This window comes from Chionomys nivalis, chromosome 9, assembly GCF_950005125.1.
Source record: "Chionomys nivalis chromosome 9, mChiNiv1.1, whole genome shotgun sequence".
Lineage (NCBI taxonomy): Eukaryota > Metazoa > Chordata > Mammalia > Rodentia > Cricetidae > Chionomys > Chionomys nivalis.
Window position 1 is genome coordinate 62,954,286 of NC_080094.1, and position 26,903 is coordinate 62,981,188.

Here is a 26,903-nt window from a genome sequence, read left to right on the forward strand (position 1 = left end):
ATGTTATTCTAAGTATTCCATTGGTGTAACAAATCACAACCTCACAAACTCATTGCTATGTTAACCACCTATGGTTTCAATATTCCTCTCTGTCCTTTTGATTTTATATAGTCTACCCATGTCAAGCTCTGCTTTGCCTGAGTTAAATCCATAAAAACTGATCATTTACATCCTGAAGAGGCCAAATTGGATGCCAAGATTTTAATGAAATTATTGTTATCTACACCTATATTTTTCAGACCTTCAATACAATATCATTTATACACATTTTAAATTTTGGTCTTTGTTCATTTACAGGAATTTGCCAAAATACTCACTTTATGGCTTCTTCTGAATTTTTTCTTTTCTCTTTTATAGTTGTTTATTTTTTTCCCAGAGCAATATGGTTTATTAAAAAAGGCTTTATATTCTTTAATTGCTCAGGGATGGAGTTTCCTCTACAATGGCAGAAAATGACTGAACTGTATTTGGCATAGGGGTCTGCAAGATGCCCCCTCATGAAGTTTTCTGATGGTAAGGGATTACCTGGAATATTCCTTGTTGATTTGTGTTCATTAGTAAAACACCTGTCTTTGCCACACCTTCTACAAAATCCAGAATGGAGGGATTTAAAATAGATTATCCTTAGGAATAAAAATCTTTGTTTCTGGAAATGCCGTCTCTACAATCCCTTTTAAGGTGATCTTGCTCTCCACAATTATAACATTTGACATTTTGATTTTTTCCTCAAACCTCTGGAAATCACCTTTCCTATCTTGCAGCACCTTGGTCATGAGATTCAATAATAATTGTATCTTGAAACCATTCCCCTAAAGATGTTGACCTTGCTTTTAACATCCTAATTATCCTTTTGCATATAAATTGACATTTCCAAAAGTCAGACATTCAATTATTATTTGTCTAGTTTCTGAATTTGGTATCTTTCTATTTACTGCTGCTGTCAATCTTTGTAAAAGAATCTGGGAACTGTATGACTTTATTAAATAATTCAATATTCTTTCCAACTTCTTCAATTCTTTTCCAAGCATTCCAAACTGCTGCATGGCATAAATCCAGTTTGTGGTCATCATATACAGCTTGTCTTTCTACAGTAGCATAATCTCTTTCTCCAAAAATTTGATTTTAGGAGATTTTCATACCTCTAGCTTTACTCTCTTGTTCAATAATCTTAGTGTATTTGCTGAACCAAGTGCTTCATTGTTATTTTACACCAGGCTCTAAAACACCTCTGGCCAATTTTATCCAGTCTTTAGTGATAATTCTATGACAAACTGACCACAAGTTTAACATTTGCTACACAAAGGGTAAATGCATGCCATATGAGAGTATTGCTCTTTGAATTCTCTTAAATCTAACATTGGCACAGGAGTCCATTCAGTTCTAAGAGAGCCTCCCATTTGGCAATTTTTGTAAGGTTACTAAATATTTAAAAGTTGGTTGTTTGAAAACCTTAGGCTATTCTCTATTCCTATAATGCAACACTGAAATTAGTTTCTTTTAAATTTTTTTCTGAATTTGAATATCTACATGATCTGTTTTATTATAAGATTTTTTTAAAGGTCCATATCTTAGCAGTCAGATTAACCTCATTTTTTAGTGATAAGATGAAGCATGAAACAATCCCACACCAGTTTTTATTCAAAGGGTTATTTATTTGAGGGGAAAAAATTTACAGAACACTGTCCTACATGACAGCCAGGAAAGGAGTCTAGTATCTCAATGGCTATTGGCTGAAGGAGTGGAAGGAGCTCCTGCAACACACCCCCTTTTATTTAAGTAAGCAAGTTTTAAACCTACAATGGAATTATATACAGTAAGAACAAATATCCTATTCGAACTAGCTTATGTCTTGTATAATAAATAACTTGGCTAAGTCATGAAAGAAAAGTAGCTATATTTATATTGTCTTCAACCCCATCGAAAATCTGAGAAGGGAAATAATTTTACCTGAGTAATTAGGAAGTGCAATCAAACAACTTCCAAAACATGCAACAAATCACAGAGACAACTGGCTACCTGGGCAATCACCCAGAGTCCCATTTGCAGCACTGAAGCAACCAACTTTAGCTAAGGCCTAGAATAACTGACAGAGAATAAATTGTATGACAAAAATTCAATAAAAAGAAGAAAAAGAAACAAGCAAGCAACAAATATTTCAACTCCTTGCTTTCTCTGTCCATTTTAATTAGTTCTTTCTTTCCAACTTCTTGTAGGTAAACCATCATTGCCCTTTATTATTTTAAGTATATTTTCCTTTTTACAGATATTTTAGAGAAAAATAATTATAATTCTCAATAATCCATGCAATAATCACTTTCAATCTTATTTTTATTGATATTATTGCAGAATCTTTTGTTGTATATGATTGCGATTTTGTTAACTGCTATGGGATAATGCTTTTGTACCTTGTTAAAATTTGTCACTAATATTGGCTCAATAAAATGCTGATTAATCAGGAGTCAGACAGGAAGTATAGGTGGGGTGACTAGACTTGGAAAATTCTGGGAAGAAAAAAACTCAGTATGCTGTCACCACCCAGATGCAGAGGAAGCAATATAAAAATGCTGCACTGAGTAAAAGCAAAACATAAACAGGAATTATGGGTTAAGTTGTAAGAGCCCGTTTATAATAATCCTGAGCTAAAAGCCCAAATAGTTTATAATTGATATGAGCCTTTGTGTATGTCTTTGGGACTGAATAGTTGCAGGACCAACAGGGACAGAAACTTTAATCTAGAGTTAACTCTTTGACATTTTTCTTCTTGGTAACTATAAGTTTTGTGTCTCTCTTCTACCATCATCAGAAATTAAATTTCTTCAGAATGTGAGCAGGATTATGTCAATATTTAGTGAATCAAACTTGATTTTTATTATTGAAACAACCTTATTTTTTGATCAGGGTCACATATTTTTATTCTTAACAATTATCTATGAATTACATGTATTTACTTTCAAATAACTTTTTTTATTTTTTATTTTTATTTTTTTCTATTTATTTATTTATTTATTAAAAAATTCTGCCTCCTCCCCACCATCGCCTTCTTGAATTTTGCATGCAAATGGATGGAAATAGAAAACACTATCCTGAGTGAGGTAAGTCAGACCCAAAAAGATGAACATGGGATGTACTCACTCATAATTGGTTTCTAGCCATAAATAAAGGACATTGAGCCTATAATTCGTGATCTTAGAGAAGCTAAATAAGAAGGTGAACCCAAAGAAAAACATATAGTTATCCTCCTGGATATTTTAAGTAGACAAGATTGCCAGCCAAAAACTGGGAACTGGGGGTGGGGTGGGATGGGGGAAAAGGGGAGATGGGGAGAGAAAAGTGAGAAGGGGAGGAGGGGGAGAACTTGGGGGAATGGGATGGTTGGGATAAAGGAAGGGTAGATATGGGAGCAGGGAAGTATATATCTTAAATAAGGGAGCCAAGTTTAGAGTTGGCAAGAGACTTGACCCTAGAGGGTTTCCCAGGTGTCCAGGGAGATGACCCCAGCTAGTTCCTTGGGCAGTTGAAGAGAGGAAGCCTGAAATGGCCCTATCCTATAGTCATACTGATGAATGCCTTGCATATCATCATAAAACCTACAACTGGCGATGGAAGGAGACAGAAACAGAGACCCACATTGGAGCACCGGACTGAAATCCCAAGATCCAAATGAAGAGCAGAAGGAGGGAGAGCATGAGCAAGGAACTCAGGACCGCGAGGGGTGCACCCACCCACTGAGACAATAGGGCTGTTCTTTTGGGAACTCACCAAGGCCAGCTGGACTGGGTCTGAAAAAGCACGGCATAAAATCGGACTCCCTGAACATGGCGGACAATGAGGGTTGCTGAGAAACCAAGAACAATGGCACTGGGTTTTGATCCTACTGCATGTCCTGGCTTTGTGGGAGCCTAGGCTGTTTGGATGCTCACCTTCCTAGACCTGGATGGAGGTGGGAGGACCTTGGACTTCCCACAGGGCAGGGTGATGGAGGATGGTCATCTTTCTATCTGTTGCTTTCATTGGTTAATTAATAAAGAAACTGATTGGCCTCTGATAGGGTAGAATTTAGATAGGCGGAGTAAACAGAACAGAATGCTGGGAGAAAAAAGAGGAGTCAATGAGTTGCCATGATTCTCCCACTCCAGACAGACCCAGGTTAAGATCTTTCCTGGTAAGCCAGCTTGTGGTGCTACACAAAATATTAAAAATGGCTTAGATCAATATGTAAGAGCTAGCCAATAAGAGGCTGGAACTAATGGGCCAGGCAGTGTTCAAAAAATACAGTTTCCGTGTAATTATTTCAGGTATAAAGCTAGCCGTGCGGGCGGCCGGGTGCCAGGAACGTAGCCTGCCACTCTTATTACAACAGCAGGGAACCCTGACTGCTCTTAGGGCTGGAGAAGGAGGGAGAGTTGAGTGGGGGAGGGGAAGGGAAATGGGAGGTGGTGGCAGGGAGGAGGCAGAAATTTTTAATCAAATAACTTTTAAACCAACTCCTTCCTCTGGATTTCAATAGTCAGTCTTTGATTCTCTCTCCATATTTTCTTGACTGTCATTTGTGAATGGTATTGCTGTCTCCTTTTATCTATGTTTAAGTTGGTTTATGATGCTTAGAGATTGATCTGTGTATGTAAATATCAAGGGTGTTAATGTGATTTTTCGACCTAATTCTTGGGTGTATGTATAACCTCTCTGAAATTCTGCAGCATATTTTAAAAACCTCAGATGAAGCAACATGTTATTTCAAGGTCTAGTTCCACAGTAATTAAAAGAAATAAATATCACACATGAATGAATAGATATTCCAGTTGATTTCAATATAAATAATTAAAAACAGGAAATATTGAGAAATTATTTTTCAAGGTAACATGAATGGAATTTTTTAATTGTCAGCTTCTTATTACATGTGGAACATCATCTGGGGTCAGACTTATTGATTCCTGGGAATTTCCATTGCAGCAGGTTTCTATCTGACCTTGATATGACACCACTTTCAAGTTGCGCTATACAATACTCTCTCCACCCCAGCCCTCCTGATCCTTCATGTTCCTATGTGCCCACCTGCCGCCAGTCAACTCATGAAATCTCTTCTATTTCTCCTTTCCGGAGATATCACTGTGTATCCCTTGACCTCTCCTTGTTACTTGGTGTCTTTGGGTCTGTGGGTGTTAACATGATTATCCTTCACTTTATAGCTATATCCACTTATAAGTGAGTACATACCATTTTTGTCTTTCTGTGTTTCAGTTAGGTCACCCAATATTTTTTTCTAGTTCTAATCATTTGTCTTTAAATTTTTATGATGTCAGTGTTTTAAACAGCTGGGTAATACTCCATTGTGTAAACGTAATACATTTTCTTTATACATTCTACAGCTGAAGAACATCCAGGTTATTTCCAGTTTCTAGCTACTAACAATAAAGTGGCTTGTGAATATAGCTGAGCATGTGTCCTTGTGATATGAATGGGAATCCTTTGAGTATATACACAAGAGTGGTATAGCTTGGTCTTGAGGTAGATTGAGTCCCAATTATCTGAAGAACACCATATTGGTTTCCATAGTGTCTTGTACAAGTTTGCACTCCCACTCACAATTGAATAGTGTTCCAACTGCTCAGCATAATGAGCTGTCACTTGCACTATTTATCTTAGCTATTATGAGAGGTTTAAGATGGAATTGGAATCTCAAAGTAACTTTGATATGTAATTTTCTGATGTCTAAGTTTGTTTAATATTTCTTTAGTCTTTCTTGGCCACTTGAGCCTCTTCTGTTGAAAATTCTGTTTTGATCTGTACCCCAGGTTTTTATTAATTTTTTATGTCTAGTTTCTTGAGTTCTTTATATATTTTGGCAATCAGACCTTTATCAGAAGTGAGGATAGTGAAGATCTTTTCCCATTTGGAGACTATTGCTTTGTCCTAATGAGAGTGTCAGCTAAGACTCCTAGGAAAAATGTATAAGTAACCTGAACTGATCACTTCCTTTGACCAGGCAAGACTACCAGTGAGGGTATTGGTACACTGACTTAACCACATAACCTTCAACCTACTGTCTAACCTATGGAATGTGCTCAGGTAAATGTGACATAGAGTTTGTGCTAGTGGTTAACCAATGACTGATTCAGAGTGCCAGGATCCTGAGGTTGAATGGCCCAGATACCTAGGATGGAATCAAACTCTACTGGAAAAAATGCCAATGTAATGATACCTAAAAATATTATTTTATGCTTGCAGATTAGGGCCTCGCCCAATAGTCTTCAGGTAGACTTCATCCAGAAACTAGTGGAAACAGATGCAGAGACTCACAATAACATTAGGTTGACTTTGGGGAATTCCATATAAGACAATGTGGACAGATTGTAGCAGCCAGTGGGGTCAAGGACACTGCAAGAGATTACACAGAATCAGCTAACCTGGGCTCATAAGAGCTCACAGAGATGGAAACTACAACCAGGGAGCCAACATGGAGTAGGGCCTCTGCATATATGCAACTGTTGTATAGTTTGATCTTTTTATGAATCTCCTATCAGTGAATCAAGAGCTGTCTTTGACTTTTTTTGCTGGCATTTGGGAACCTATTCCTCATATTTTTTTGCCTTGCTCAGTATAATACAAGGCAAAGTTCTAAGTCTTATTACAATTTGATATTCCATACTTTGTCAATATCAGTGGTAGGTTTGCCATTTTCTAAAGAGAAAGAGGGGAAAAGAAGGTGTTGGAGGGGGAGTAGGGGTAGAACTTGAGGAGGGGATGAAGGGGAAATTGTTGTCTGTATGTAAAATAAATAAATAAAGAAGAAAAACTAAACAAAAAATAAAAAAGAAAACAAATCAAAAAAGTGAAACAGTAAAACCAAAAAGTCTTTTTGAGCTATGGATTAACAGTATTTTGTCAAGCAGCCATCAACCTAAGTTATCAGATGCTGTTTAATAGGAAGTAATAAAATTTAGTCATGAACTATCAAATTATACAAATGCCTCCCAAATTAAGGCCAAGGAGAGATATTATAAGTAACAAAATAATTTAAATTACTGACAAAAGTTTATAACAGTAGGTTAGATATGAAAATGACATAAACACAGATGAGGCATACATTCTTAAAGTATTATAATATATTTGAAGCTCTGAATAAACTAAGGAATTAAACCATAGTGATGAACACATATCAAAGTTATGAAATTATCAATTGCCAGCAGACTAACCCGTGAACTAACAGGAGGAGTCCTAAAAAGTTCAGGAGATGTGATGGAATAATACATGATGGATAATAAAAAATTTAAAGAAATAAATAGTCAATGCTAGAGCAAGAAGCCAGAATATATGCAATAGTTTAGAAAGAACCACAAACATGCAAAGTTTAAACAATGATGTATTTGCCAAAAATAAAGAAGAATGCACTTGGACAACTTTTTAAAACACATTTCAAATTGTAGTCACACAAGGAAATACAAGGTTAGAAAAACCCCTTTACACACTGATCCATCTTGTCCTCCATATCTAAGGTGATGTACCATGATGGGTACATATAATGGAGGTTTCAATGCCTTATTCAGAAAATTTTTACTCAGCTGTGCTGATTTAACTCTCAATATTTGAAGTCACCATAATTCTTTTATTTAAATTTGTTCATTGACAATATCTGCAAATGTTGATGGATTTCTGATGACTATACCTAACTTCTTAATTCTTTCCTATTCATATTGCCCCCAACAGGAGTAACTTTCTACAGTTATATATTTTTTTTCTACTTATCTGTGCACTGGGTTTAACCATAGCAATCTATGTGCCCATTGGTTTGCAGTTATGCCTGCGGAATGGTGAGAACATCTTTAAATCACAAGGACAGAAAATATCTGGCCTTGCTCCAAAATCATCAGGAACTGACAGTTCAGTAAAGAGGTTTAGAGTATATAGGCTACTAATTGTTCTACAATTGACTTCTATTATCTGTGGGGGGCCCATAGTAAAGAACCTTGAAATCATGACTGCATTGATGTCATATCAACAAAATAGCATCTCACAGCACTTCTTACTTTTTTGGAGTTCCTTCTTTCTTCCACTTCTTCATAGCCCAAATCACCATTATTTTATAAGTGATTTGAAACCTCCACACCACTTGTACTCATCTGCACACAAAAATAATATTGTTACAGAACATCTTGAGGACTTCTAATTATAACTATATAATTAGACTATAAAATAAGTACTTATTACTTATGTGTTTCTAATAACACAATTTCAATTAAATTTTAGCAATTCAATTAAATTTCTTCTAAGTCATGTGTCTTTGAAGAAGAAGCACAATAAAGGGTGATGGTATACTTCCTCAGGTAAGGAGCATGAAGCCGAGACAGAGGATCTAAATTCAATCCCCAAACTTCACATATTAGAAGAAGAAACCAACTTCGACTAGTTGATTTTGGAGGTGACTAAAATTGAGAAATTTTTTTTTTGAGTCTCAGAAGAGACTTTAGACTTTTAAACTGTGTTGGTTGAGATTGTGGAAGACTATGGGGGCTAAAGTTGGACTAAGTTTTTTTGCATTATTATATTGCCAGAGCCTATATCACCTCGCTTTTGGAATATAGTGGTTTGAATGAAAATGTCTAGCATAGTCTCATATATCTCAACATTTAGTCTTTAATTAGTAAAATTATTAAAAAAAATGGAAGCTATGGCCTAGTTGGAAGGGGTATGACTCTAGGGGGGAAGCTTTGAGCTTTCAAAAGTCCAAAGTTAGCTCTGTCACTGTGCCTTTTACTTATGGTCAATGTGAAAGCTCTCAAACACTGCTCCAGTGTATTCCATTCCTGTCTTTCTGCTGCCATGCTTCCTTCCATAATAGCAATGAACTCAATCCTATGGAACTGTAATCTCCCAAAATAATCGCTCTCTTTTACATATTGCCTTGGTTATTGGTGTTTTGTTATGTCAATCGAAGAATTTGAAGAGGTTGTGTTTATCTAAGCATACAATAAATAAGCTTTAAAAGACTATATTCCGGGTTATTATTTCTAGTCTATCAGCACAGTTGAGTACAAATTTTATACATGAGACATGCTTTCCCATAGTCATCTGACTTCTGGAAAACACAATGGAGGTATTTTCATGTTTGTTAGATAATTTGTGACAGCCTATTTAGATTATTTGAATACACATACAGATTTATTATAACCATTATCTCATAAATATTAGGACATGATATTAAAAAAATAATGGCTTTAATATCTAGGCACAAACAAGATTTTCAAATTATTATAAACATGTAAACATATGGTTTTATTCTACAAATGAAATACATTACCAAATGGTACATAGCATGGTTATTATATATAATATATGTAATATATGTTATATAATATTTTCAAAACATAATATATAAAAAATATTTTCAAATATACATGCAATATTTTCAATATATGTTTACCTAACTCACCTTGGCAGTTCCATTTCTTCATCATACAAAGTAAAATAATGATCATGCAAATAAACTGATGGAAATACATTAAAAAACTATAAACTCTGTTTTTTTTCAGTTAAGGAATAAAATAAATGGATATTCTTAATTTATACAAATATTTAGGAGTTAATTACAGAGGTTATGTTAAATTGAGACAGCTAGAATTATGATTTTGCTTTTTAATTGTTTTGATTTCTAAGAATATGTAGATTTTTCAAGTTTCTTCAGTATCTTCTGTAATGAAATTAAAATTAATATTGCCACATAATGCTAAACATAGATGTTTTAAAAAGTGATATAAGTATTTAGAATAATGTATTATTAATAATTTAGTGATTAATAATAATCTAGTGTTTGCATAGTGTTGGGAGCACTGATAGTATTCAGTAAGTTTTTGTTATTACCCTGTTGGTATCATCCTCTAATACTCAGACACAAAAAGGTTTATTATGCAGAAGCATTATTATTTCTAAGTTGCAAATCTATTAAATGTTGTACTTTTGAATGTATGTTAATAATAGTTATTTTATAGCCATACATTAATATAAGAAAATATCTTGAAGAAATGAAATTGTAAGATTTAATTTCTAGCTACTCAGCAGTAAAAAACAATGACTTCTTAAATTTTGCATGCAAATGGACGGAAATAGAAAACACTATCCTGAGTGAGGTAAGCCAGACCCAAAAAGAGGAACATGGGATGTACTCACTCGTATTTGGTTTCTAGCCATAAATAAAGGACATTGAGCCTAGAATTCGTGATCCTAGAGAAGCTAAATAAGAAGGTGAACCCAAAGAAAAACATACAGGCATCCTCCTGAACAGTAACCTTCATCAGGCGATGAAAGGAGACAGATACAAAGACCCACATTGGAGCACTGGACTGAAATCTCAAGGTCCAAATCAGGAGCAGAAGGAGAGAGAGCACGAGCAAGGAACTCAGGACCGCGAGTGGTGCACCCACACACTGAGACAATGGGGATGTTCTATCAGGAACTCACCTAGGCCAGCTGGCCTGGGTCAGAAAAAGCATGGGACAAAACCGGACTTGCTGAACATAGCAGACAATGAGGACTACTGAGAACTCAAGAACAATGGCAATGGGTTTTTGATCCTACTGCACGTACTGGCTTTGTGGGAGCCTAGGCAGTTTGGATACTCCTCTTACTAGACTGGGATGGAGGTGGATGGTCTTTGGACTTCCCACAGTGCAGGGAACCCCGATTGCTCTTAGGGCTGACGAGGGAGGGGAACTTGATTGGGGGAGGGAAATGGAAGGTGGTCGTGGGGAGGAGGCAGAAATCTTTAATAAATAAATAAATAAATAAATAAATAAATAAATAAATAAATAAAAGTTGGCTAAATTGTTGTATAATCTGAAATTTCTTATTACATAAGAATTCCAAATATTATTCCTGAATTTACATGTAATTTATCTGCTTCTTTATGGCATTCTTAATGTCTTTATTTCTAAGTGTATAGATGGCTGGATTCAGGAAAGGTGTGATGATTGTATAAAACACACCAAGAAACTTGTCCACCCAAGGGATGCTGACTGGCCACAGATAGATAAAAATGATGGGCCCAAAGAATAGCACAACCACTGTGATATGGGATGTACAGGTAGAGAGTGCCTTTGCTGAACCATCTTTAGAATAAAGTTGAACAGTTAATAGAATGTAAGTGTAAGATATCAGTAATGGGATGAAACAAGTTGTTGCTAAAACACCACTGTCAGCATTTATCACGATTTCCAGAGTATCAGTATTCATGCAGGCTAATTTCAACACCAAAGGAATATCACAGAAAAAGCTGTCTATCACTCTTGGCCCACAGAAAGGTAGATCTACAATCAAGAGCAATTGACTAATGCCATGCACAAATCCAATGATCCATGATATTAAAACAAGCCAGATGCACTTCTTTCTGTCCATTTTGCTGGTGTAGTGGAGTGGCCTGCAGATGGCCACATAGCGGTCATAGGCCATTGTTACAAGAAGCACCATCTCACTGCCTCCAATGAAATGCACGCAGAGGATCTGGCTCATGCAACCTCCAAAAGAAATAGCTTTATTTTCTTTTAGAAGGTCTGTGATCAGTTTGGGTGTATTTACTGAAGAAAGGCAGAAGTCAACAAATGAGAGATTAGCTAATAGAAAGTACATGGGAGAATGGAGATGATGATCAATGATGATTAATATCACCACAAAGAGGTTGCCTACCATAGTTATCATATAGAGGGTGGAAAATGGCAGCAGGAGGAAGATCTGCAGTTCCCTTGAGGTACAAAGTCCCTGAAAAATAAACTCAGATACCACAGTCTGGTTATCATCTTCCATTTAGTAAATTCACTAATGGCTTACACAAAGAGAGCTCAGCCAAGAAATCTTGGAATTGTAAAGATAACTTTTTTAAACAATCAAGTAAGCAGAAATAATGCAAAATGAAATCTCAACAATTTATCCAACCAAAGTTTGAAATATATGTTTCTATATTGTGTCTTAGCGGGGAAGATTCCTTAATGTAGAATAATAGATGGAGAAACAGCATTATACATCTGAAAGATAATATACAGAGTATCAAAATGAATATATTGATTAAAAATATTAGTAGCAAATAGTCTCCTTACATTTTTTAGACCTTAAATATACTTTGTCTTCAAGGAATCAGACATAAGTTTCTTAGATTAATAACTGAGATATAGTTATATCCTCTTTATTTGACCATAATACTTACAGAAGGACAATCTATTGTCATATTTCAAATATAAACACAAAAGTTCCAGGCACAAGTCTAGTGCTGACTGTGTGTGAACTGACAGAATTGAGCTGATCCTATTAAAAAGTGTGAGAAAAATCTTTTCATTGAGTCAATTGAGAACCAGGTGCTAAAGACACTTTTTAGCATTATGTGTTTCCTTTATTTTTTGACTAACCCTTCGAAGTGTATCTCCTTACTTTCATATGTTTACATGCCTAGAGATGTTACTTATTGTCACATATATTTACTGGTTTTCTAATCTAAATGGTGAGATTTCATGTCATATTTTGAATAATTTCTTCATGAAAGCTTCTTTCCCTGCCTATTGTCTTTTCTTCATTACTTTACATTCTTCCTTTACTTATTCCTCATCTTAATTTCTCTACTTTCTCATCATATTTTTAGTTTTGAAGTTGGAAGATTAGAAACTCAAGTTAGCAGATATTTTGCAGTTTCTGTGTCAAGTGCTTTAAATACATTATATTTTATTGATAATAATACTTATTGATTTTCCTTTGTCAATAAGTTCAATCAAGTAGCAAAGTTGTAGTGTAAATCTATTGTCTTTCTCCAATATTTCTTTCAAACTTGAATGTAACTGATAAGAAACTTGATATTGAATTTTCAAGGCAAAGTCACGACATTTGTTAAGCAAGGCACTTTACTCTTTATGATGAAATAAAAATACAGTGTTTACATAAAAGTTAGTGCAATTTCATTGTGTTACAATTCAATGCAATAAACCTTGAATATTAGTGGCATTTTCACATACCTTTTATCGATTCTGTGAATTAATAGTGAACTATACTTACATTAAACCCACCTGTTCTCATCTCCCTTCAATCTCTATTAACTATTTCTTACTGTATTACATATAGCTTGAGAAAATACAGAGTTATTTTAGTGATCTGTGTACACCATACTTCTCAAAACTGAGAGATTAGAACTTGTAAGAATACAGTAAGAAGTCATTAGATATGACCACATAAAACTGTTTTAAGTTCCCAGAAGTCTTAAGTATTTGTTGGAAGGGAAAACTTGCACTTTTTTTTGTCAAGCACAATTAAAAATGCAATACTCTGTATAAAATTATGAGAGAGGAAAAAATATTCACCACTAAAACAAGCAAACAGATAAATTTTTGATACGAATTTAAGATTTAAAAAAGGTTGCAACAATCATTTTTGGAAGCACTCACTATAAAAGAAACAGGTCTTCCATTTAGGATGATGTTTCCTCTAATTCTCCCTTGAATCCAAAACCATTCCACTGTAGTTTTCTGCTGTAACCGGTAATGCTTAGGGTATTTCAGCTCAGTGTGCTTTATATACACTGACAAAGTTGTGCCTGTCTTGGAAAGTTGCCCATAAACAGGACCTAGTAGTTGCAAAGAGTTTTGCTTTCATTGTCCTTGGGGACCCCTAGCCTTCAACTTTTCTTGAACTGAACAGCTCAATAATAAATAAAATAGTTCCTTTGATTTTATAAATATTTTGTAACTTTTACATTGGTATTTTATGTGTTCTGATAACATATGTGCTATAGGATAAATTACATAGGTCAGTGAGATGCCATAGCAGATAAAGTCACTTGTCAGGAAAATGATGTATGTTAGTCTCTGTTAGTGGAGAGAGAGAGACTATGTCTTTCAAGTTGTTTTCTGATCTCCAGATATATACTGTTACATGGTTGAATGTACATATATAGATATGCTTATATATGTGTACATATGCACATATATAAATAAATGTTATACTTTTGGTTTTATTTTATTTAATTTATTGTTCATTTCAGAAGCAAATTATACAGTAACATGACAATTCCACCTTGTTCCCAAAGTTATTATTGACTTCTTCCCTCCAGCTCTGCCTCATTTCACCACTCATTGCCTGATTCGTGAGATCCAGAATAAATATTCATAAAGGCACATGTGTACCACGACAGACCCAATACATCCAAGACTTCAGAAGCTCCAAATTCAAGAAAATGTCCTCAAAATCAGAGTCATGTGTCATCCTTCCCATACTTGTTATTTTAGGGATTTTGGCTGATTTTGTTTAGCAAGAATTGTCTGAAACTTACTAGCAATGTGGTAACTACATTGTTATAAACTAAGCAAAATGAAAAAATCTCAAAGCACTCATTTGATATTACATACTCAGTAAGTTTCACATTTTAAATTTATTTTTTAATCGTAGTATTAGTACTCTGCATGCTATTTAGTTTTTATTCTGTATTCTGGATAGAAGTGATTTGAAAAGTCCAGTTTCTGTCAAAGGATAGCAAAAGGTACTTTATCAATTTGTTGCTGTTTTGGTCTTTATAGATTTGCACTATCTTTTGATTATACGAACCTCATTCTTCATTGGACAACCTCAAGGCTTTCATCTATTTGAAGTTAAATATAAAGATGCATAAGTCTTTGGCATTCCTTCAACTCTCAGATGTACTAACATTGTGTTTGCAGAGGCCAAGACTAATAATGTTTTTAAAAGAGAAAGAATCTTGTCTGTAATTTTACAGTGCACATAGATATTTATACAACCATATTAACACCTTTAAATGACACCAGAAGCATGTTTTATTACTGAAAATCTTTAAAACTTTATGATCAACTCATAGCATACTTTCATCTAAGGGAAACAATCTTATTATAATTTGTGCAATATGACTTTAGTTTTACATACATTTTATTGAGAATAATTATAGTGAAAATACTTACACATACATATATATACACAAATAATGAAAGTACATATTAGTACTTTACATAGACACTATGTGTACTTTAATGCATCTAAAATATATTTCAATTATTCATCCATAATAACTTAAGTATACTTTTCAATCTGTAATATAATTACTAAGAATTGTTAGTCATAAATAATTAAAAAATTTTAAAATCTAATATTCACCTATTTCTTTATCCAGTGTTTTACTTATAATTGCAATTCTATCACTTTCTGTTTAATAACATTTTCAAAGTCTGCATATGACTGAGAGAATACCTCATTGTGTGTAGGGGGCTTGTCGGTATCTGGCTTTCTTCATTTAGCATAATATCTTCCACATTCAACACTGACATTATATTTTTCTTTTTAAAAATAATGAACAAAGCATGATCATTAGACAAAATATATTGACAAGTATAAAGACAAGATATAGAGAGTCCCAGCAACTCAAACTCAAAAATGTTGGAGTGATTTATTTGGTCCACTGACTGAAACAGAGGAGTGGAATTTAAAGCACCTGTTGATAAAACATGACAAAAATCATATTTCATGAAGGTAATGTATATCCACATCGATCCTTAATACTTTGTTCTTGGCCAGAAACATGAAAGTAGACAAACTTGAGTCGAATAACAATAAGAAAGTGAAATGTAGTGATGAGGAGATTATACAAGAAAGAATGGGAAACAGCAAGGTAAAGTCCTTCATGTCTTTAGTTATAATTTGCACTATGGTGAGGCAGGAGACTCACAGGTTAAAACAACTTCTTGTCTTACAAAACGACCATTTAATAATAAATTATTGAATCAGTAAAGAAAAAAACTATTAATACACTGAATTGAATAAATACAGTGGGCTAATTTTGTTGTTATTCTAGAAGTAGCTGTTCTGTGCTTTGTTTGCTTTTGATAAACAAAGATGCATTTACTTCTTTTATGATTTCTTCCTATGAGTTCTCCCACATGGATTACAGTAATTTCTGTTACATTTGATATTAATGCTGTTCTTGACCAACTGAACATTTAGCTTGGTTTTCTATGTTTTGTCTTTTGTTTATGTAAGTTACTGTGGAGGTCAGATACACATATTGAGGTCTTTCACAACATTTAAATAATGACTCAATAATACAGCCATGAACTTATTTATTAATTCATTATTCCCCACAAAGATATAGTATACATACAGAAGTCAAATATGATACACAATGTTAATATCAATATATATCTTCTATTAAAATATTTTTTTTTTGCAAAAGACACACTTTTTAGTACATTATCTTACTTAAAATTCACAAAATTCCCAGTGTTGTATTTTACATACATTTTATGGATTGAGACATTGAATTTTAGAGGGATGAAGCATCAAAATTAGGTTGTGTATTTGTATCTATAGAATATTATAATCTATATTCCTAATCACTAAACTCTGTTCACAAATGGCAGTCCCGAAATATATGCTGTGGATCTTCCAAAATCATCAGCTAACTATTACACAATTTCTACTTTACTTAATATTGTAATATAATGGCTTCTTTTCTGTTGTTTACATTTGTTGTCATTGCTATTTCTATTATTAAATCTACATAATTTTTGTTTGCCACTTGGGCAGTGGCAACTGATGATCATAAAATTAGGGTCATTCTTGGATAGATATTGAGTTGAAGGTCAGCCTTAGTTACAGGAAAAGCAATCCCATTTCTGTATATATGTACCTACAGATTTGTTCATTGCTTAATTATTGTTATGGAAGCTTCCTCTTATGGTAGATAGGAACAGTCACAGAGATACACAGCTGGGCAATGTGTGGAAAGCGAGAGACTTTGGAACACTCAGTCCTAACTGGAAGGTCTTCATCAAGCTTCTCCCCTCAGAGCTTGAAATGGTGTGTGGAAGAGGAGGCAGAAAGATCTTAAGAACCAGAGAGTGGATGGAACCAAGGAAACAGTTTTTTCCAGATAATAGAACTAATACAATATTAACTCAAATAGACTGCAGCATGCACAGAGCCTACACATTCATTTATATTTTGATATCATCAGCTTCTGATTACGAGTGAAATACTAAAAACAAAAAGTAAAGAAAAACCTTTTGGAACTAAGTATTAATAGCATTTGTCAAGTAACATGAATCTAAATCATACCAAGCTGTTTTTAAAAAGTACCAAAATTTAAGTTATTAATTGCCAAATGACACATTTCCCTCCCAAATTAAGATGAATGAGGAATATTATATGTAATAAGATAATTCAAAAAATGTGGAAAGTCTCTAACAGTCCATTAGATATGGAAATGACATCAAGAACATATAAGATGCATGCATTCTCTTAAAATATATATTTTCTTATATATTTGATACTCTGAATAAATGAAAAATCAAGTCACTGTAATAAAAATATCTCATAGTTATAAAACTATCAATTTCCAGTGGAATAGCCAATGGATTAACAGTGAAACTATTCCAGGAAACTATTTTCTGAAAGGTGATGTTATTTAATAAAAGAAAATGGACATCATGAAATTTGCCAAAATAATGAACAGTTAAGAAAATATAGTTATGCCTAGATTGGAATGTGCTTAAGCCTTGTAATATTTAAACAATGATAATTTTACTTAAATACAAAATAAGTTACAAACTATGTTTCAAAACATTTTAAATACTGAATGTAACAGGAAACAATGAATCAAAAATTTATTTACCCACTGATTCATGGGTACAGGAGATCACTTTCTACGTTTATCCCCAGCAGCACAGACATTAAGGACAACATTGAATAAATGGGACCTCCTGAAACTGAGTAGCTTCTGTAAAGCAAAGGACACTGTCATTAAGACAAAAAGGCAACCCACTGACTGGGAGAAGATCTTCACCAACCCTGCAACAGACAAAGGTCTGATCTCCAAAATATATAAAGAACTCAAGAAACTAGACTTTAAAATGCTAATTAACCCAATAAAAAATGGGGCACTGAACTGAACAGAGAATTCTCAACAGAAGAAATTCAAATGGCCAAAAGATACTTAAGGTCATGCTCAACCTCCTTAGCGATAAGGGAAATGCAAATTAAAACAACTTTGAGATATCATCTTACACCTGTCAGAATGGCTAAAATCAAAAACACCAATGATAGCCTTTGCTGGAGAGGTTGTGGAGAAAGGGGCACACTCATTCATTGCTGGTGGGAATGCAAACTTGTGCAACCACTTTGGAAATCAGTGTGGCGATTTCTCAGGAAATTTGGGATCAACCTACCCCAAGATCCAGTAATATCACTATTGGGAATATACCCAAGAGATGCCCCATCAAATGACAAAAGTATCTGTTCAACTATGTTCATAGCAGCATTGTTTGTAATAGCCAAAACATGGAAACAACCTAGATGCCCTTCAATGGAGGAATGGATGAAGAAAGTGTGGAATATATACATATTAGAGTACTACTCAGCGGTAAAAAACAATGACTTCTCGAATTTTGCGTGCAAATGGATGGAAATAGAAAACACTATCCTGAGTGAGGTATCCCAGACCCAAAAAGAGGAACATGGGATGTACTCACTCATAATCGGTTTCTAGCCATAAATAAAGGACATTGAGCATATAATTTGTGATCCTAGAGAAGCTAAATAAGAAAGTGAACCCAAAGAAAATCGTATAGTCATCCACCTGGAGAGGGGAAGTAGACAAGATTGCAGGGCAAAAACTGGGAACTTGCGGGTGAGGTGGCATGGGACAAAGGGGAAATGGGATGAGAAACATGAGAAGGGGAGGATGGGAGGAGCTCGGGGGATTGGGATGGTTGGGATATAGGAAGGGTGGATACGGGAGCAGCGAAGTATATATCCTAACTAAGGGAGCCATCTTAGGGTTGGCAAGAGACTTGACTCTAGAGGGGTTCGCAGGTGTCCAGGGAGATGTCCCCAGCTGGTACCTTGGGCAACTGAGGAGAGGGAACCTGAAATGACCCTATCCTATACTGATGAATATCTTACATATCACCTTAGAACCTTCATCTGGCGATGGGTCGAGGTAGAGACAGAGACTCAATTTGGAGCAACGGTCTGAGCTCTTAAGGTCCAAATGAGGAGCAGAAGGAGGGAGAACATGAGCAAGGAAATCAGGACCACGAGGGATGCACCCACCCACTGTGACAGTGGAATTGATTTATTGGGAGCCCACCAAGGCCAGCTCGTCTGGGACTGAATAAGCATGGGTTGAAACTGGACTCTCTGAGCATGGGGGACAATGAAGGCTGATGAGAAGCCAAGGACAATGGCACTAGGTTTCGATCCTAATACATGAACTGGCTTTGTGGGAGCTTAGCCTGTTAGACGCTCACCTTCCTGGACGTAGATAGAAGACCTTCGTCTTCCCGCAGGGCAGAGAATTTGGACTGCTCTTCAGTATCGAGAGGGAGGGGGAATGGTGTGGGGGGTGGAGAAGAGGAGTGGGGATAGGGGGAGGGGAGTGGGGGGAGGGGGCAATATTTGGGAGGAGGGGAGGGAAATGGGAAACGGGGAGCAGGTGGAAATATTAATTAAAAAAAAAAGAAAGTTAAAAGTCTATCCCAACTGACACACTTTCTATAACAATGTCACACCTAATACTTCTCAAGCAATTCGACCAACTGCAGAACAACATTTTAAATACATGAACTTATGGGACTATCCTTCCTAAACAACCACATTCCACTCTCATAGGTTGGATCCATATCAAATCCAATGCATTGAGATCAACCTCAAAAGTACTTTTTTCTCCACTATTTCAATATAGTTTAAAACTACAGTCTCTTCTGGACTCAAGGCAGTCTTTCAATTTTAACCCTCTCGAAAATCAGCCTAAAGTAGATCTCTTCTACCTCAAGAAAATGCCATATTGAATTTCCAAGTGCTCTACAAGTTTGCACTTACACCAGGAGTGGAGAGGTGTTCCCCTTGCTCCACATCCTCACAAGTATTAGCTGTCACTTGTACTTTTAATCATAGGCCTTCAGACGGGAGTAAGATGGAATCTCAAAGTCATTTTGATTTGCATTTCTATGAGGTCTAAGGATATTGAACATTTTTTAAGTGTTTTTCAGTAAATTTTGTTTTCCTCTCTTGAGAATTCTCTGCTTAGATCTAAACCCCATTTTAAGTAGTATTATTTAGTTTCTTGGTGTCTAGAAGACAATGCTATACCAAAGGATGCTCTGCCCTACCATAAGAACACTTGCTCAACTATGTTCACAGAATCTTTACTCAAGATAACTAGAACTGGAAAAAATAGATGTCCCTCAAAAAAAATGGATAAAGAAAATTTGTTACATATATATAATGGAGTATCAGTCAACTATTTAAAAATTATATGAAATTTACATGCAAATGAATAAAACTTGAAAAAGTCATCCTGAGTGAGGTAACCCAGACTCAGAAAGACAAACATGTATGTTCTATGATAGGAGTCTACCAGTATTGCCATCAAAGAGACTATAAAGACTTCATTTAGCAAGTGATGGGTGCAGGTGCAGAGTCCTACAGATAAATATTAGGCATAGCTTAGGGAGTCCTGTACACAGGGGGCAGTGGGAAGAAAGTTCAGAGGAACTAGAGGGGACGGGGCACCACAAGCACAGAATCAACTGACTGGAACTCATGGGGACTCTCAGAGATCAGGTTGCCTATAGGACTTTGAACCAGATCCTTCTCATGTATGTTTTGACTGGGGTTTTGTGGAAATCCTAATGGTGGGAGTGGGTTGTATCTGACTCTATTTTCTGCTTGTGGGCTGCTTTTCCTCATACTGGGTTACCCTGTTCATATCCATTTTGATATGATGGTATATAATATGTAGTATCATATTATGCCATGCTAATTTCATGTCCTTGGAGGTCTGATATTTTCTCAGTACTGAGGGAAATCGATCTGTGGGAGGGCGGAGGTGGGGAGGAGAGACTGGAGTGATGGGACAGAGGGAAAACTGCAGTAAGAATTTAGTATAAGTTTGAAGAATATAAAAGCAACAATAAAAGAAAAAATTAGCTTAAGGTAGTTGATTTTCTTCCTCTAACATGTAGATTTGGTGCATTGAATTGAGGTCATTAGGCTTGGCAGCAAACTCCTTTACCCAATGAACTGTCCCACCGGCCTCCATTGTGCTTTTTCTTGAAGCATCAGTTAGGTAGAAGTAATATCACTGAATTGCTAAAAGAAAATTGAAATCATATCCTTAGAAATCACACAGGCAATAAGCACGCATTTTCCAGTCTAATTATAGTTTAGCAAAAAGTTCTCTCATGTTCTATATAATGGTATGCCTACAGGCAGCTGAAAGTAAGTTGTGTGTAGGTTTCAAATAGCTTGTAAAATAGCAGTGATTTGAGAAATGAGGAAAAAGGGCAGAAAGAATGCATTCAAGATCTCTGCAATCATGAGAGGCATTGTGAAATGCAATCTAGTGGGCATGGCACAGTCAATGAAGTCATGATTTCAAGCCTGCCTAGTATTAGTCATGCACAGTTAACTGTCAATAGTCAATTATTGACTAGGTCAGAGTGTAGTCGATGTTCTCACTTCCTTGCTGAACTGTGAGCTCCTGACAATTCTGTTGCAGGCCTAGATATTTTCTTCACGTGTGCCCCAATGATGAGCTCACCAGGGATAGTTCCAAACCAAAACACACAGACACAGAGATAGCTCTGGTTAATCTAAGTGGGCCACAGAGCAAATAAAATAAAATAAAAGTAATGTTGAAAGGCACTGGTGTGCATGTGACTGGGGAAGTGGGTAATAGAAGTAGATGGAAGTAGGTGGGAAATAGGGAAATAAGAGGACAGGGAAATTAAACATATGCAATCAGCTTATTGCAGATATTGCCAAAGAACAAATTTCAAAAAAGAAAAAAATGGTGACTTTAAATGTTAGATAGTTAAATCTATAAACACAGCTGAGATAATGTTTTAGAAAAAAGATACAAAAACTTCCCAATATATTTCCCAAAAACTCAAGGTATGTGGACAGACATGAGCCTTGTTTATTGCTAATCTGATTATAGGGAATCATGATACAGGTATTTGAATATCTTTTTTAGTTTATAAGAATATATATTTAACTTATTAGAATACACATACAGAGGGATTGCAACCATAATTCATGAAATATTAAGACAGGATATTCAAGAAATTATGACTTACATCTCTTTTTAGGATTATACTAGATATCAAACTATTGTAAATGTGTATATGTGGAGGTTTATACAGCAAATGACACATTATCAAATGGTAGCTAATACTAAGTCTATATATATACATATAAATGTATATGCATATATACATTATATATAATATTTTTAAACATTATTTTTTACAAAACTGTTCTACTCACAGAATATAGAGTAAAATTAAGTTCATAAAAGTAATTGTGAACTGAGGGGATTGTATTCTAATATCATGAACACTACTGTTTCAGTTATTATAAAAAAGGGAAATTATGATTTCATTTGAATAGGTACAAATTGAAAAATGGCAGAGATCATGTCATCATGAGGCAACCAGCATTTGAATTTGTAAAACATTTTGATCTCTAAGAGGAAGCAAAGCTTGAAAATATCTTCAGTATTTTCTACAGTGAAGTTAAAATTAAGATTGGTATACAATGACATATTTTTAAATTATAATTTTGATAGGTAATTCAAATGGAACTTTGTAAATAATAGTCTATCTAAAATGATATGCACAGTGTTGCAATAATCATAATGATTAGAAATGGTAGTGATTATTATTTTTATAATATTATCTACATCTTCTCTTCAGACATAAAGATGTATATGATGCAGTTATTATTCTAAGTGGTAACAACCTAAGTATTAGACTTTTGAATGTACTTTCATAATAGTTATTTTAATAACCATATATTCATGAACCAAATACCATGAGGAAATTATTTATATATGCAATTTCATGGTCAAAATACAGCTAAAATAGTATGCATACAATAAATTTTTTGATTAGAAAAGTAGTCTAAAAATTATACCCAAATTTACTTGTGATCTTTGAGTTTTTTAATGGCATTTTTAATATCTTTATTTCTCAATGTATAGATTGCTGGATTCAGGAGAGGTGTGATGACTGTATAAAACACAGCAAGAAATTTATCCACCCACATGATGCTGACTGGCCACAGATAGATGAAAATACAGGGTCCAAAGAATAGCACAACCACTATGATATGGGAGGTACAGGTAGAGAGTGCCTTTGAGGAAACATCTTTAGAGTGAAGCTGAACAGTTAATAGAATGTAAGTGTAAGATATCAGCAATAGAATGAAGCAAGTTGTTGCTAAAATACCACTGTCAGCATTTATCACATTTCCCAGAGTATCAGTATTCATGCAGGCTAATTTCAACACCAAAGGAATATCACAGAAAAAGCTGTCTATCACTCTAGGTCCACAGAAAGGTAACTCCAAAATCAGAATCAGTTGACTCATGGCATGCACGAATCCAATGATCCATGATATCAAAACGAGCCAGATGCACTTCTTTCTGTCCATGATGCTGGTGTAGTGTAGTGGCCTACAGATGGCCACATAGCGGTCATAGGCCATTGTTACAAGAAGCACCATCTCACCCCCTCCAAAGAAATGCACACAGAGGATCTGGCTCATGCAACCTCCAAAGGAAATAGTTTTAATATCTTTTACAAGATCTGTGATCATTTTGGGGGTAGTAACTGAGGAAAGGCAGAAGTCAACAAATGAGAGATTGGCTAACAGAAAGTACATAGGAGAATGGAGATGGTGATCAGTGATGATTAAAATCACCACAAAGAAGTTGCCTACCACAGTCATCAGGTAGAGGGTGGAAAATGGAAGCAGGAGAAAGATCTGTAGTTCTCTTGAGTTACAAAGTCCCTGAAAAATAAACTCAGACACCACACTCTGATTAGTTTCTTCCATTTAAATACTGTGCTCTAATGGGTGTTAGAGACAAAGTCTTACAAAGAGTTCCTGAAACAGAAGCAATAACATAGTATTCAGAATTAAGTAAGAAGAAATACAAATTATATATTAGCCTGGTATCCAGCCAAATTTAAAAAATGGAATCTTGTATTTGTACATTGGTCTAATTAAAAAGGTTTCTAAACGTAGAATGATTGGTCAAAAGCTTTGTACATTTAAATGACAATATTTATAGGCATCATTTTATCAATATTGTTTAAAAATAATAATTTCACATATTCTCTTTGAGGTTTTCCAAGCATTAACCTTGTCTTTCTGAATGGAATGAGAAATAATTTTTATTAAATATCAGAGACATAGCTACAGTCTCTCTACCTGGCAACTTTATTCAAGAATGACAATTTATTGACATATTTCAAACATGAACAAAAAATTCTCCTGCATAAATCTCTTATTGACTGTATATAAAAATACAGTATAAAACAAATCTATTATAAAATGTGAGAAAAATCATTCATCCAATAATTGGAGAAGCCAGGTGCTAAAGACACATTGTTAATATTATGTTTTTCCTTGAATTTTGACTTATCCATTAGAGTATTTCTGTAAACAATCCTACATTCAGAGACCTTCAATATGTTACTTATTGCTATATCCTGGCTGGCTTTCAATTTTAAATGGTGATATTTCTTATGCCATTCTTAATAACTGATAATTGAAAGCCAGTTTCCAACCTTCTCTACCTTATGTCTCATTCATTTATTCCTTCCTTATATAAAATGTCATTTCAGATCATTTATATTGAGATGTGGGATTTGCAGTGAACTACTATTATTCAAAGCCCCCATCATTCTCATGTCCTTCCCACTCTTTTTTCCTGCTTCTCTACTTTATTGTCTCTCAAAAATAGACATCAAAAATTCAAAGATGTTAAGACCATTTTAGAGTAAGGTAATTCGCCTATCAACAGCATACTTTTTCAATAGAGTCTTGTAACTTGTCATGTTACATAAATAAGAGTTTATTTTATGTTAACATATAAAACTGCTAAAAATTTCCAGAAGTCTCAAATCTTATTAAAAAGGTAAACTCATATATTTTGGAAAATAGAACAATTAAAAATGCAGATGCAAGATTCTCTGAAAGCCACTAATGAAAAAAAGTGCTGCTATTGCAGAAAAAAAGCTTTATAAATGAGTATTTGTGATAAAAATGATAATAAAACTATTATTTGGGCATGTACTTACACAATAACAGTCATCTCATCAAACAACTTCTCCCAAGTTGATAATGTTCTCTCTAAATGCTACTTGAATCTGACACTACAATATATGGCAATAATGTGATTACTGTTGTGAACAATTTGGGCAAGAATTTCATCTCAGTGTGGCTTATATACACTGACAAAGAATGACTGCATTGGAAATGCTCCTGTTATGTACTTCAAATGCATCCAAACCCTTGGGGATCCTGAATTGGAAGTATCTTGAAATAATGCCCCATTTTTAACCCCACGTTCATGTTAAAATTGTAAAATGTAAGAAAAAAGTTTAAACAAAAGATAAAATATGTTGGCTTAAATGTGGAAAAACAGAAGTCTTGTATATTGTTGTTGACAGTATACAGTGGTATTATACCAAAAAAATGATGAGAGATTTCACAAAAAAAATTAAAAATAAGACTAATTTAAGCCTACTAGCCAATCATTAGAGATACATGTTAGATGAAAACCATATATCAAGGAACATTTCATTTCCATGGTCTTTGATGTATTATTTATAGCATACATTATCTACTGAAGCATTTAGGGACAGATAAACAAATAGAAAAACTCATATATCTGTATCATATATATATGATATACACATAAATGGACATGCATGTCCACATGTGCCCATGTACATATATAAATATATCCATATGTTAATATTATTTAGTTATCAATAATGTTGCCTTAATAAAGAACACAAAGATGTTATTTGTGGCAATGTGAATGAACACTTTGTATATCCTTTCATAGAAAAATAAATGTGTAATTTCTACATAGGTGAGGAATTTAAAGCAATGACATCAGAAGTAGAGTAAACAATAGTTGTTTCTAGGGACTAGAGAAGGAAGAAAAGAAGACATTCAGTGATAATGTAATTATTTTAAATGAATTAATTTCTACAGATATGTTTCACAACAGAGTGACAATGGCTTTTATGACCTCACTAGAGAGTAGATCTAGGTACGGTTGTATAGAGTGTTCAGGACTAAAGTGGTTTCCACTTAATGAAGAGGAACTGAATTTACACCCCAGAACATACCTAAATTGTCAACATTGCTATGGCAAATAGGAGTTGAAAACAAGGGAATCTTGAGAAGCTAAGGCCAGCTACATCAGGATACATAATCATCAAGCACTAGAGACCCTGTCTCAATGGAATGGAAAGCAAGGACTGATACCCAATGTTGTCCTCTGTTTTTCACACATGTGTGGTGTGGAATGTATTCTCTCTCTTTCTCCATCTCTTTGCCTCTCTATCTCTCTTAAAAATGAAAAAAAGTAAAAAGAAAATGGAAATTTAGAGAAGGAAGTGTAATTTCACATGGAATTTTAGATTTGAAGTTATATCATTGTATACATTAAATGCATGGTTATTGAATATCCGTTGTGCCTGAACAGTATTGCTATGTTTAGGAAAGCTGTCAAATAAAAAATGTGTTATTATTATTCTGAAGAATACAGTGCTCTTTTCTTAGATTTATATCTTTCATACTATAAAATTATTTTCAAGATATTTTATCTGTCTCAGCAAACATCACTTATTATGTACACATGTAAGTGAAAATCATATTACATTAGCACACTGACATTGTCCTTATGATTGAAGAGCTTATGTGACCTATTTCTTCCTTTGACTCAAAGGAACATTGTAGAATCACATCATGCTCATAGCTTCCTTCAGTTGAGTTCAGAAAATCAAGTTTGATGTAAAAGTATACTATGGTCATTTCTCTAAGTGATTAGAGGGTGCTTTCTATTGTAT

General features: G+C 34.6%; 2 protein-coding genes across 2 annotated transcripts; both read right to left on the reverse strand.

Moving 5' to 3' along the window:
• Positions 1–10,872: 10,872 nt before the first annotated feature.
• On the reverse strand, positions 10,873–11,790 carry LOC130881796 (olfactory receptor 4K3-like). Its single transcript, XM_057781577.1, has one exon. The coding sequence runs from the start codon at positions 11,788–11,790 to the stop codon at positions 10,873–10,875; it is 918 nt and encodes a 305-aa protein (XP_057637560.1).
• Positions 11,791–22,950: 11,160 nt separating this feature from the next.
• On the reverse strand, positions 22,951–23,868 carry LOC130881721 (olfactory receptor 4K3-like). Its single transcript, XM_057781468.1, has one exon. The coding sequence runs from the start codon at positions 23,866–23,868 to the stop codon at positions 22,951–22,953; it is 918 nt and encodes a 305-aa protein (XP_057637451.1).
• Positions 23,869–26,903: the final 3,035 nt, after the last annotated feature.

Coding starts and splice junctions, on each gene's coding strand:
- LOC130881721 (XM_057781468.1), bottom strand. CDS start 23,868: ATGGAAGAAACTAATCAGAGTGTGGTGTCTGAGTTTATTTTTCAGGGA.
- LOC130881796 (XM_057781577.1), bottom strand. CDS start 11,790: ATGGAAGATGATAACCAGACTGTGGTATCTGAGTTTATTTTTCAGGGA.